The sequence below is a fragment of the Falco punctatus genome (assembly GCF_963210335.1).
Source record: "Falco punctatus genome assembly, chromosome: 6".
NCBI classification, from domain to species: Eukaryota; Metazoa; Chordata; class Aves; order Falconiformes; family Falconidae; genus Falco; species Falco punctatus.
Genome location: NC_137585.1, coordinates 36,159,043 through 36,172,984, shown reverse-complemented (window position 1 = coordinate 36,172,984; position 13,942 = coordinate 36,159,043). Strand labels below are relative to the sequence as shown.

Sequence of the window (13,942 nt, the reverse complement as noted above, 5' to 3'; positions counted from 1 at the left end):
TCACCCTTCACTTCTCTCAGTGACTATCAGGATGTTTGCTGAAATGCAACTGCAGCACTGTTTTCTAGCCTGCAGGTAGCATGGCCCAGACCCCCTTCATGCTGTTCTAAGAAGGAGGGGAGGCACACAGCTGCTATTCCAACCAAACAAAAGAGAAATATGCCCGACAGGCTTAAGCTTCAGCAGGATTTAACCACATATGTCCTCTCAACCAGACACTCTTTCCTTCTCACACAGAAAATCTTGCCCTTCTCCGCACTCCTTTGTGCCCAGTCAGCACCAGGCAGTATCTCCTACCTGTTTGGCTGCAATAGTTTCATCGTTAGAGCTGTTTTTCACAATATCCCGATATGACATCTCTGAATTCCTCTTCTTCTGCAAGGCTCCTGACAGGCGCATCCACAGCTGGGGGAACAGGGTGAACAGAGACAGGAAGAGTCACTAAGACAGACACAGAAAGCCATAATCTGACACGCTCTCAACCAAGAGCAAGCAGTTTTGCTCCACTGTCTCTTACTCCAGGCAGGTGAGCCTGCCCAGAACAGGCAACACTCTCACCTGTGGCCTCATGCTATGTGGGATGCCGGCTAGCACCAGGGAGCGCAGCTTGTCTGAATGTGGTAGGGTGACCTCAATTTTGTCCCAGGTGAGGTCACCCACGTCATGGTTGTGGGTGAATTCCAGATGAGCCTGCCACTTGAGCCTCTGCTGTGGCTCCTCTGTCAGTGGAGGACGATGTCTGCTGGAGTTTGGCTCAGCACTGTCTGCCTCAGCAAAGGGAAGGGAAAGAAATGGAGACAAATGAGAGGGAACGAACATAGGGCAGGGTGCGGAGTAAGATGGCCATCTGAAGAAAGCACATTAAGAACATTCACATCCTCCAGCCAGAGCACGGAAAAGCAAAGCTTGGTTTCTAATTGTCTTCTCCATGCACCAAATTTTATGGTCGTAAGCAAAAGGCACTGGAGCCTTGAGAACTAAGAAGCTGTCAGCAGGCTTCTAGTCTCTACCTACTCAGGATTTAGAGCAGAGTGTGGCTGGAATTAAACAAGACCCTGGCAGCAGTCATCCTGCTGGGTTTTGTAAGGATCTGTAAATCAGGCTGACAAAAGCATAGTGAGCTTCCGAGGTGGCAAGCAGAAGCTATATTCTCATGCAAGTAATGAGGTGCGAAATGTTAACTTTGGGGATATTTCACCACCAAAAAAGCTTTAAAAAGGACACTTCCAAATTCTCAATGAGAGAGCATCTTATCCTGAGGCTGGCTTCTAAAACAGACGCTTTAGCACAAGTACAGGTTTGACGTAAGGCACTCTGTCCTTCATCACGTAACACATCCCAACAATGCAGTCTAAATCTTTCTGCTGATTTTATAATGCACAAGTCTATCAAATGTTCTGGCTTAAGAAAATTGCTGTGTCCTGTTCTCATCTCCGGGTAATTGCTTCAAAAAGGATCCTCTATGACTCAAGGTGCCTCAGGGTACACACGCAAACAACTTCTGCCCTTGCACTGTATGGCCTGAGCCCTGGAAACATCCTCTCATAAAGCAATACCTACATCCTGCACGCCTTTCTCTTCCTCTTTGCAAAGGCAGACAGTTGTAGTTCAATGCCCAGCTGCAATAGCTCTCCACATCTCCTTCTGTTTGGTCGCCTGCCTCTGTATCTTGCAGAAAAACTAGGATAGGGGCTCTGCCCCTTCAGTTCATCCTACGCTTTGCCAAGCTGCAGGGATGGGTAGAACACATACTGCTGCCGCTCACCTCGGCCGTGACTTTTTCAACAGACAGCACATGTCACTGTGCCAGCTATCAGTGCTTACTGAACACAACAGACCCCGCTGCGAACTGGGAAGGTTGCCCTTCCCCAGCATACAGCTGCTAAGGGAAATAATAACTTGCTCTTAACTTTTCTCTCTTACCCATGGCACAAGCATAAGGGGATGGAAATGACCCTGCTACTAATCTATGCTCCAGACTCCCATAAGGCCAGCACGTCTAATACACTGGATTACAATGGTAGGATACAGAAAGATGACAACAGGTGGGTAGATGAGATCTAGCACAGAATGATTGCAAAAATCACCTGCTGTACTCGAAAGCATTGGAAGGGCTGGGCACAGGACAAAATGGAAGGGGGAAGGACAGGTCTGGCTTTACCTTCCTTATCAACTCGGAAACCAAATTCATCATAGTGGAACTCTGGCTGCTCGATGCAATCTTCTTTCTGGGAGATGTGAGGAAGGAAAACACACACTTTCACCAATTTAGCACTAAAAAATGAACAGAGATGTGGATATTGCCCCATGCCACCTCTATCCACACTGTGCCTTCTACACAACTAGACTCCTTGCCCTTTTGCTTTCAATGACTCCCACCACAATTCCCAGCTGAGGTGTTGCATGCCATTCCCGTTTTGATTTCATGGGAGTTGTGAAACTCTGCCTTCACATCCTTTTTCCAGCAGGGCTTGAGCACAACATCATACCAAGACAGAATTTCCCACCTGGAGGGACACACAGCCCTCCTCATGGACTGAAGAACTGGCCCACACACCAGCTAAAGTGGTCTCTACTGTCCGCATCTCTGATACACAGCAGTCTTCTGTTACCTCTGCACACACACTGCAAATTCAGCTCCCTGCATTGCTCCATCTCCTGTCTGTTGCTTTCAGATTTTCTCTGAAAGAAGCAGACAAAACTGGGATTTTCACCTGTGAAGCAAGCCCAAATTACAGGCGAAAGGAAATTAAGGTCCATGACCCAAACCTCAACTTTCCTCATCTATGCTTGTGGTTGCAGGGTACACACTGGAGGTTACAACGGGCTTTTTAAGGAGTGAAAACCTACAGCTACCTCCCCTGTCCTGCAAGCCCACCTGTCTCTCCTGTGGGGGTCTCTCACAAGCATTGCACCCAGGCAGCACCCAAGAAGCGTGCTTCTACCATAGCTCCACAATAAACTTTATCTGCTTCACTGGGCTTAACTACCTTCAGCAAACACTGTGGGTAAATTATGAAATTCCATGGCTGCTTCCTTCCTTCCTGCTCTGCCCACCTGGTGACAAGTCTTGAGGCTAGCATTTCCTGCCATGCACAAGCCATCCACAGTAGCCTGATGATGACAGAGACTCCCCAAGGATGTCAACATTTTTACAGTGCAGCAATACTTGCAAAACAACAGGGCAATAATTCACACAAGTTTCTTTGTGCTCTGCAAGATCCTCTTGCAAGACCCAGGATGCAGCCGCAAAACACACGAAGTTGAAGTAGCAAACAAGCATTCATAACCAAACACGGGAGGGCAAGTGCACCTTCTCCCTCCTTTTCCCTGTGGCTTTCAGAGACCACCAGAAATCACCAGGGTCTCTGGCTCTGCACAGAAGGAAAGGGAACACCCCCTCCCTGCCCGACACTGTACCTGTGTGTATTTTGCCAGGATCTCCTGAGGCCAAATACTGGGAGTGAGTGCTGAGAAGGGACCCCCAGCAGAGGGAGTGTGATGGCCTAAACAGAAAGAGATCAACATATAGCAGTGAAAACATGGAAAGACTCCCTTGGAAGACACACACTCAATACAGACTGTTCCAGCAAGGGAAGGACTAACCTAGAAGTTTGTCACTACTGCTACTGTAGATATTGAGAGAGCTCCCACTTCACCAAGCAAGCAATTTCAGATGGTTTTGTCCCTTACAAAAGCAGCAAAAAGGCCAAACGGAGTTCTAAGAAAGGGACTTTTTAGGGAAGAGAATAGGTCCGTGGCATCGTATGCTCTTTCTTCTGCTTGGAAAAGCTGTGCAATCAGTGCCAAGCCAGAGGAATCATTACCGGCGAAAAAAAAAAATATTATGGAGGAATAAATGCCTCTTACAGAGGCACCGACCCCAGCACCAGAAGCACTCCAGAGTTCCTTGAACCTTAGTCAACCAGGTACTAAAATGGGAAATCAGAGCCCTCAGCAAGATGCTCAACTGCTCCCTGTGCTCCAGAAGGGCTGGGATATTGCCAAGCCATGTATAGAGAGCTGCAGCAAAGAAACTATGCCTATCATCTTTGTCTTTTGTGTTCAGGATAAGAGCCTTTCCAGTTTCAGGCAGTGTCCCACTGAACAGCTTCCCTTAGAATAAAAGCAGACATCAAGTTTTGCAATTTCAGCAGGTAAGCATGCCCCAGGTCTTCCACTGTGCACATCACCAAGAGAAAGGCTTATTTGGCTTTGACATATAGTCTCCCTCAGGGTTATATGCCCTGAAATAACCAGCCAGGCCAGGATGGAATGTTTAGAGAGAAATAGGGAGTGGGAGAGTTGGGCACTGAAAGAAGGAGGAGACCTAGTTTTAGTAAAGTTTTTATCTCAGTGGTCCACAGCTGAACTCCAGTAATTCTTCAGGATCCTGCCTGTCCTAGAGCTACCATTTTCTAGCAAAAATCTCTCATGATCATAAAGTAAGCCAATTACTTTTGAGCAAATCTTGGGAGAACAGAACCAAGCAAATTTTACAAAAAACTGGGACGGAAGACTACATTTCAGCCTCCTTCTTCCTCTGAGTTCAATGGCTGAAGCAGCTTCTTCAGGCTTCAGCACAAGGTAAAAAAAGGAACTGAGCTCACCCTCAGTGAAAAGGAAGCTGGATCACAAAGAGCAGGGAGATTTTCTTTACCTCAGTTTGAACAGACCCTATGTTAACATAAAGAATAGCTCTTGGAACCAGTAACTTTCTTTTACTAACTTGCAGCTGAACAAAGAAAAAGCAACCAAAACCAGAAAATACTGTGTCCATTTTTGTCTGCTCACCTGACATTGTGCTAAAGAAGGGCAAGTAGCAGAGGCTGTCAGCAGGTCCAGAAACGCTGTTCTCAGAGGTGTGAGGTCACTATCCTGTCATAAATGAAAAAAAAAAAAAATGTGATGAGAGAACTCAATTACTATCTAAGAACATGGTGGGGGACAGACAGACCCCTCAAGTTTGCCAGAGGAAAATTAAATCCCTTAGTATTTACGTTCCCCCACAGGAAAATTAAATTCCAGAGACTGGAATTTCCTGATGGTTTCATACCTACCCATCAGCTAGAAAAAGCACACTGTCATTTACCAAATTCCTACTGACATTAACTGCAGTGCTGATTGAAAGGATGTCAAAAACCAAGTCAACTTTCATCACCTTTTCCATCATATATTGTAAGACCTGTATTTAATCATGAATACTAAAAACCCCCACAACATACATCATCATTCTCTGAATACACTGCCCATGGAGAAGGGACTGGCACAGTAAAAAGAGTTTAATGGGGGTATCATCAGATGCAGAAAGCCTGAAATAGATTTTAGAAGTAGCATCACAAACCATAGGAGTAAAGCGTATTAGGCTGTGGAATACAGCTCCCTGAAAGGAGCTGGGAAAGCTTCTGACAAGGATTTTCTGTAATGAATTGTGCTAGGATGCGGACAACACGCTATCGAGTACCTCTGCAATGAGCCAGGCTCCTCTAAACTAAACCAGGCGATCAAGCTCAGATGATGGAACAGCCCACATAGCTCCCCTCCTTACTTTCCTGATACCAGTTCACAGCAGATTTTTATAGGGGTTTTCCAGGACAACAATGGAATAGTTCGGTAATCACAGGGAGAGATTTTTGAACTTTAAGATCAACCTTACAACTCCATATGTGGGAGACATCAAGAGCCACCTCCACCACGCAGACAAAGCCAGTGCTGGGATATATCAGTCACTCGCACTTGGGAAAGAACCTGGGAGAAACTAACATTTGCATGTCTGGGATGGGTTTTCCAGCTTCCCCTTTCCAGTACAGCTACTTATGACTGCACAGCACTAAAAGGAGGAACCCCAGGATTCACCCAGCAGGCCCTGTCCAAGCTGTTTGTAGTGCTCAGGAGTACAAGGTTACATTGCCTTTGCATTTCAGTGAGCTTTCCAGTGAGCACTCGGAGCCTGGCAGTGGCTTGCTACAGCACTCCAAGATAAGCAGCTGTAAAACACTGCAAAAGCATAAAAAGCATCTGTGTCTGAGAACACAAATGATAAGGCTTCTTCCTCCCAGATTTTATCCCTTACAGTTGCTTGTTTCCAGAAGTTTTAAGTCTGCTGTAGCCATTTCATGCATGCGATTTCATAGGCTTTATGGGTTCTCTGCAAGTAAAAGGCTGGCATGGATGAACAGGCACTCTGATATTCTGACACCAACTCTCAGGGCAAAAAGAAAAACAAATGTCCAGCTTTTGTTTCTCAGAAGTAAAGTTCTCCACAAAATGGCCAGCTGCTTACCCACGAGTTCTGTAAATGTTTTCTACTCTTCCCATCACTAGGCGCACTTGTTCTCTGAATACCAACTCTTCCCTTAGTAACTGAAGATGTAACAAGAATTACAAAATGAGCACCTGCACACTCACTTTACATGGGAATGCACACAGCACGCACACCAAGCAGGTAAATCTCCTGACAATACTTATTCCCCTTTCTACATCACTGAATGCATTTTGATGCTTTTTTTCCCCAGGCTTATCACTGCCCCGCAACCACAGCTGCTCTGTTCCTGAGCCTGCAATAGCTCCTCCTCCCCCGCCTTCTCCCAGCCCAGTTAACCCCATTTCCAACGACTTTTATTAGGAATGCAATCACTGTTTCAGCCATGTGGTATGTCTGCCATGCTTCTTCTCGTTGCCTCTGCTCTGAATCCATCCTCAGTACCACAAGCTTGCAAGTAGGGATCGCCCTCAGTCATTATTAACCGTCACCGCATGCACAATCACTACTGAACCAACCTGCTATGGAGGAGCCAGGCCAGCGTTGGGCACGTAGGTGAGAAAACACCCCGTAAGACGCAAGATGGGAATTAACCACGGTGCTCAGGCAGCAGGGCAGGAGAGTGCCGAGGCTACAAGTCCTTCCACCTCCTAGAACAGGTGTAGTAGAGGGGAACACCTTTCCTTGTCCACATCATCACATGCTGGCCTCCGCCTTGCTGGAGATCACTTCCCTGCCTGCAGCCTGCCCTCATGTCCCAGACTAATGAGCACTGAACTTGGTGGGCAGGTTTTTCCTGCCCCTGGTTCCTATAGAAACGTTCCTGCAAGCACTCATCTAGGATGGGCCCAAAGAGGCTCACCTTGCTGCGGGCACACGGTGCGCGGAAGGGCAGGGTGGGGAGTGAACCACACCACAAGAAGGCTCCAGCTGCAGCACAAGGAGGTGGAGCGCTGGGGACTGCCCACAGAGCCAGGTGCTCCACCAGAAGGTGCTGAGGCTGCTGCACCAGCCATGTAGGTCTTCGTCATCCTGCTTTCTGTCCCCTCCTACTCTGCCTCCAGTAAAGCATCACAGGAACTTGGAGGAAGGTTCTCCGACACAGCCAGGCACCACCCAGAGCAAACCAGGAGGAGGATATCTGGCATATGGGATTGATATAGTAAGTCCTCTCCTTTGACTCAGGGATATAAACCTAAAGCAACTCTCAGACTCTCCTAGCCAGGAGACAGCAAGTAACGAAAGGGGCTCCCATGAAGCCTATGAAATCGCATGCATGAAATGGCTGCTGCGGACTTAGCTGTGTTATTTACCCAGTATACACTTCTGAAAACCAGCAACAGTAAGGGATACAAAGGAAAAATCACATTAGATCCAACAGGTATTAATGGCAATTCCCAAACTCTCAGACTTCTAAAAACCAGCTTTCATCCATCCATTAAGAAGCATCTTCTATGTTTAAAGGCAATTTAAGTTTCCTATAGGCATCAAGCAATTTTGGTCACACAGCAAGGTAGTATTCACACTTTGGAAACGGTTTTTGTTAAAATGTAACTGGTACCTGTTATTTACAGCTTTACTTTTTGAGTTCAGGCTAAAACAAATCACACCACCATTGATTCCAGCCTGCTAGAAGACGGCTACAATGACAGGGGTGTGCCTGAAAAAGAAGGCTGCAAGGGAAGAATGCAGTCAGCATCAGGTACAGCTATCTGAAGCGCTCCAGCTGCAACACCTTTGTTGGAGTAGTAAATACACACTGTGCAGGATTATGTCAAATTGATTTCTTTCCCAGTGTAGGTGTCTTTTTTAAATCGACGTTTGCAAAGGAGACCTGCAAATTTACTTCCACTTGGCACTGTCAAGCCTCCTCTGGACATACTGCTCTTCCACACAGCTGTGATGAGAGGTTTCAATTACCTGGCTTCTTGCAAACACCAGATAACAATCTCCTGCTGCCTATGTTTTACTTGCTTGGCCTCTTTTGCCACGTGATCTCCACTTAAGCCTGCTGTGGTACTGCCTGGATGTGCCAGGCATGAAATGATGCTATCGGAAGCCTTTCAGCAGGATCTTTTATTTTTGGGACAGAAACTCCTTCCCAGGTTTTAGCAACAACAAAAAGTGTCCACCAAAAAGCTGTCAAAAAGCAACGTACCTCTATCAGACAGACTGTGCAGAAGACGAACATTTTTACAAAGCAATGTTTTTGTATGCTGAAAATATTGCAACTAGTAACTGTGCAGCAGCCATCACCAAACATTGTCAGAAGGACCAGAACAAACAGAACAATTCTTTCTATTTTCATCCACTGTCATATGAACAGCATATACAAAGCTTCCTCTGACAGTAAGCCAACATAGGGAAAGACTCTGCTTTCCATTAAGCTTAATTTGAACACGAAGCAACACTGCAGGCAGTAAACCCCACTGCCTCCTCTGGACTGTCAGCTAGTTTCCACTGCTCTCTACTCTCTTCCTTTATTTATTTATTTTTAAAAATGTTTTGGAAGAGAGAAAAGCAATTGCAAAGCCACAGTACCCGTCAGGAGGCCACACGCTTAGGTGTAGTTCTAGAAGGCTCTTCCAGCTCAGCTTTTAAAATCCCATGTAGATCTTCTCCCTCTCTCAGAAATCAGACAAAAAGAAGACCCTGTGCTGCATCAGGCAGTTGATTTCTGTCCTCTCACACCTGGAAAGCTTGTTTCCCTAATTAAAATCCAGACTTGCTCAATGAAATGCACAAGGGGAGCTCTCAGCTCACAAGGAAGCCCTCCCTTTCCCTTCCACTCTCCCCACACTGCGAGTTTCTCCCTCAGGTCAGGCAAAGGCATATCCTGGTGCTGCAAATGCCATTAGTCCCACAAGTCAATATTTGCTTTGCACATATACAGTCAGAAGAAAACTCCAGCTTCACAAACAAGTGGTAAGTGAAAAAAGCACAGCCACACACCTGACCAAGGGGCAGACAAGATGCAGGTAATTTCTGCCCCTCACACCCTGGCTTTTAAAGTGATGCAGAATCCTGCACAGACACCGACACACACAAACTTCTGATTAAGGAGTCGATATGGTGCTGGTGAATCTGGGTCATTCCAGGAACCATCTGCTTAAGGCTTACAAACCACAGCCAGCCTCACACCGCCTCGGGTGTCGAGCCACACACTACAGATGCAGGAGGGAGGTACTGAGCTAGCCTCCATGCTTGATTTCTACTGCAGGGCTTGGAATGAAAAGTTGGGTGACTTTAACTGCCCTCAGCCCACTTTCTCATAGCAGATAAAGTCAATCAGAGATGAAATAAAGTGTATGGCAGGCCTAGAAAGGGGGACACGAGACCTGGAAAGCAGCAAAAGTGAAGGTTGCAACAGCCTTGCAGAGCCGGGTGGGCAGGCAGGAAGGACAGCAAGCTGCTGACAGTGTTACATCACCGCAGAGGCATCGCTCAGGACTCCAGCGCTGTCCAGTCACCGACTGGGATCACATACTGACTGCACGAGTGTGGTGGGGCAGAGCGCCTCCTCCCAACTGCCTCGGGGCACTGTTAGAGGGACACCTAACAGAGACAACAAAAACTAAACTGGAACTCTGTGCTTCCTGCCATAAAGCACCTTGTAGACTCCTGGTCACGCTGGAAATGTAATTCCGTGCAGAAATGTAACTAAAAGGTACTTTTATGCAACAGACCTGCTCTCTGCACTGATCAGTGTCCAGCAAGTCTGCCTGGTGTACTGACAGAGAGCGCCCTACTGGAGCTGAAGGCGCTGAACCATTTTTCGGTTTATACAAAAGGAATGCAACAAGCAACTTGCACGTTTGTAGCCATTTCATCTCCATTTTGAAAATAAGGATGTGAAAAAGCAGAATCCTGCTTCCCACTGCTTACGCATTGGACAGACAGACCACAGATGGACTTCCTGATTGTAGTTCAACGTGTCAAGCTTACCCTTAAAAAAACCCCACAACCATCTACACAACACCTGCTGATACAAAATGCAGATATCCTACATACTAACATATATTTTCTTTTCGGAGCAAAACTGTCTTTTATTTATCTGGCTCCAAAGCAGAGTGCTGGAGTGCTGATCCTTTATGCAGGGCACAGTTTGAAAAGGCTGAAGCTCTTCTAAAATCCAGAGATAAAAAAGGCTTCTCCCATATGGCTCATGAAAAAAAAAAAAACAAACCAAAAAACACAACAAACCAGAACCAAACTTACTTATGGCTCTGCTGTGCTGCTAACATAAACCACTACACCTTTTAGCCCTGGAAAGCAGAGGGTGCCTATCCCTACACAGCAGACACCTGGTGCCCGCTAAGCATGAACTGCATTGCTGGGGAGAACCTTTTGTTTGCGAAGACCCTTGGGGTCAGAGGAGGAATTCTCCCTTTCCCGGTGCTCCCATTATTTGAGTGGTGAGAGGATATGCAATGGAAATATAGTGTGCTCCTCCCATCTCACACAGGAACATTACAATAGACCGAGCACTGGAACAACAGTTGTTTGTTTTATCTGCATTGAATAAGGTTGGGAAAAAAGGCCAGGATACAAACTAGCCAGGCGTCCACTCTCACGGCACAGCAGAATTCTCCTTGCTTCCAACACAGAGGGAAGAAAATGCATGAGTGCCAAAAGGCAGATCTGCAGTCGCCCTAGTCTTCAAGGCTTAGGGTAAAGGTGATTCCACATTAAACACTGCCACACAAATATAATTCAAAGATTTCTTATTAGCACCTAAGAGGGCCTCAAAAATCTCTTCCACGAGAGTCAATTTCTGCACAATAAATGGGCACTTACACCCAAATAAGCACCAGGGCACTTCTGCAGAACTCTGCAGAACCTCATTTTCCCCCAAACTGTCCAGAAGTGGTTTTTACCTTCTGTTCTGTGAACTTCTGCAAGTCTGCAAACTATTTATAAGATGTCTGTGGAAGGTAATGGCAACTGTCCAGTTTAATTTGCTATGCAGAAGTTTGAAAGAAAATAATTCTGTTAGAGATGCACGGTTACACGAATCAAAGAAAGGCTGAAAGACATTGACAGTTATTTCAAGACAGATATTACAAAGTCTTTTATATGACACTCCCACCCCAAGTAGTGACAAGCAGTAACGTCCAAAGCTCTCTTCATCACCTCCAGAGCCAGTCCTGTAGGCTCAACCCCAGGTAAAAGTTGGTCTCATCCTGCCGTTCCCAGTGACAAAGAAACAACTGCCTGAAGATTCTTGATACTGCCTCTGACGGATTTGCAGAGGTTTAGCTGTCAGGGTTTGCTATTCTCTTGGTGAGGCACAAGAAAGGCTAGATTCAGGTCACTCCTGTAGCTCTGCTGTATTACTATTTGCTCTAGTATTAGTTTAAAAAAAAAAAAAAAAAGGTCAGATTCACCTATCAGGACTCTAAGCAGGTCTCCTCATTTCACTTGGCTCCAGAAAACAGCTTTTTAAGGAAAGGATGTATCACAGCACTCAAGATTTTTTTTTTTTCCCTTCAGGGCTCTGTCTTCCCAGAACTCAATTATCTGAAGAGGCTAGTAACACCCAGATCACCACTCAGGACTGTTTGCAAAGCTCTTTTCTAGCATGTCGTATTAAGACTACTTGATTTTGCTCCTGCAAAAATTTACAGGCACAGATAACTCTGAGAAAAAAAGCAAAGCGTACATCTATAACAAAACAAGACAACCTCCCACCAACATTTCCTGTTTCTGGGGCTCAGGAAGATTTTTGCCGCCAGAACAAAAGGCCTGTTGGGTTATGGACATATTCTCTCACCTCTGAATCATCAGTACTTTCCAGCCAAAAATTATGTACTGAATGGGCAGTGACAACAGGTCACGTAGCCATATTAATACCAACATGCTATCTTCTCCGATCTCATAAAACAACTGTGTTTTCATTTCTCATAGCTTTATTTTTTTCTTAAGCCAGAAACAGAATTGTTCTTTTACCACTATAACTTGTTGCACTCCAGTTTAAAAAAGGCTGAAACTTCCTCAGAGACAAAACAAATGTGACAGGACAACGTCCTCCTCTTCCCTGCCTGGTGTCAACAGTAACACAGCTGACAAGTGAGACCTTCTCCAGTGCTCCCAGACATTTACCCTGTGTAAATTTTATGTATCTAAAATCATGACTGTGTGATGAGAGGTGGCATAGAAAGAAGTTTAAACAAGTCTTTGTGAAATGTCAACACCTCTCCATCTCCTGATGGACATGTGGAACACTGCACTCATGACACAGAATGAAGCTATTTGTCTACCTCATCCCACTTGACAATTGCAAAATCCCTATATCCTATCCGTCTGAGCTGGGACAGGGTCTAGGATAACCAGTGTGATACAGATCACCGATCAGGATTTAGCTAGAAGAGCTATAGAACCATATACACCAAGACAGAAGGTGCCTTACCTTCATCAATGAAGATAGTTGTAATATTCCTTAGGGCTTATTTTTTTAAAGTTTTCTTTCCTTCTCGTGCTTTGGTGGGAAGTTTGCAATTAACAGCCATGAAAACAGACATCATTCCAATCATTTGCAAACCAGTTACAACCTCAAATACAGTATCATTTGGGAGAAGCAAACTCACCCGATTCCTTTCTTAAAGCACTCCAAATACAAAACACAGTAAACAATTTTGCAGCACAGAGACCAATTCACTAAGAATGAGATTGAGACCGGCAGCTCATTTCATACAGATGCCTTCATCAATAATCTCTACTTGTTACCATGCCAACTCAGGTAAGAGACCTTGACTTTTAAAAGCTAAATATTTTGATTATTGCCTATCTTTTAAGATTGTCAAGGTCCTTTAGAACACTGATATTTGCAAAAGATACCCTCCTGCAAGAAAGCAAGCAACAGGTTAAAAGCACAGCAAAGAAGAAAAACCTCAATGACATTAGCAGAGGCCCCAAAACTGGAGAATCATTTCAGTCCTGAGCAGGTGTGCAGCACCTCCCTCACCTCATTAGCTGATGTTAATTCTATCATCCCCTGACCAGCGTACTTTCTCCAGAAATCTGCTGCCCCTCATGGATACCCTTAGCATGAATGACATCTCCCTGAGATTACCAAAACACATTAGGTGGAATGTGTCATTTTAATCTGTTAAATACAGAATTAACATAACCTTACATTAACATGACACAACCAGTCCTCACCCTGATCTCTTTAATTACAGGTCATGCCTCTTCCCACGCCCTTCCTTTCCTTTTATTTTGTGATTTCTCCAGGGTAGAAATCCAACCTTTGTTTCTGCAAAGGGAAAGCCACACACCCCTCGCGGGGATCCAGAAATACATAATGAAACAGATCTTTGTTCCAGTGACTGTTTCTTTCCAGGACACCACTCCAGCCTCTGCAGCAACTGAAAAACTACTCTAGAATTCAGGTTATCCAGCAAGCGACTGTACTCTGATCAACATCTTGGCAGAAGCACAGCAGTGCCCCACTCCTGCTAGGCTGGTAGTTCCTTCTCGAGTGGTTTTAAGATCCAGCCTCTCACTACTGTTCTTAACTCCGGCGACACTGCTTCTCTGTCTAAAGGCCCCAATAAAGGATCCTCCATTTCCTCAAGACACTTTCACCACTTTATCCCCCCCTGTCCCCCCCACCAAATACCACAGCCAGTCATGCAGAGTAAGGCTGAGACATCATGAAGTAGGAAGCTCTGACATCAC

At 45.6% G+C, this 13,942-nt stretch overlaps 1 protein-coding gene across 10 annotated transcripts in view; it reads right to left on the bottom strand.

Annotated features, from left to right (window-relative positions):
- The window catches only part of SGSM3 (small G protein signaling modulator 3), a 31,044-nt gene that overhangs the window by 15,507 nt on the left and 1,595 nt on the right, over positions 1–13,942 (bottom strand). For 5 of the 10 annotated variants that reach the window (XR_013929026.1, XR_013929027.1, XM_080393010.1 and 2 more), the window contains exons 2-6: positions 4,795–4,878; positions 3,421–3,506; positions 2,162–2,228; positions 559–764; positions 298–405 (exon numbers count right to left, since the gene is read on the bottom strand). Coding sequence is in view for 8 of the 10 variants with exons in the window: in XM_080393010.1 (XP_080249136.1) it covers positions 298–405; positions 559–764; positions 2,162–2,228; positions 3,421–3,506; positions 4,795–4,801 (474 nt within the window). In the remaining 2 variants the exon portion in view is untranslated. Of the gene's footprint in view, positions 1–297; positions 406–558; positions 765–2,161; positions 2,229–3,420; positions 3,507–4,794; positions 4,879–6,780; positions 7,795–7,823; positions 7,936–12,671; positions 13,922–13,942 lie in introns of those variants that run through there. The other 5 variants (XM_080393007.1, XM_080393005.1, XM_080393006.1 and 2 more) reach the window with 4 other exon arrangements.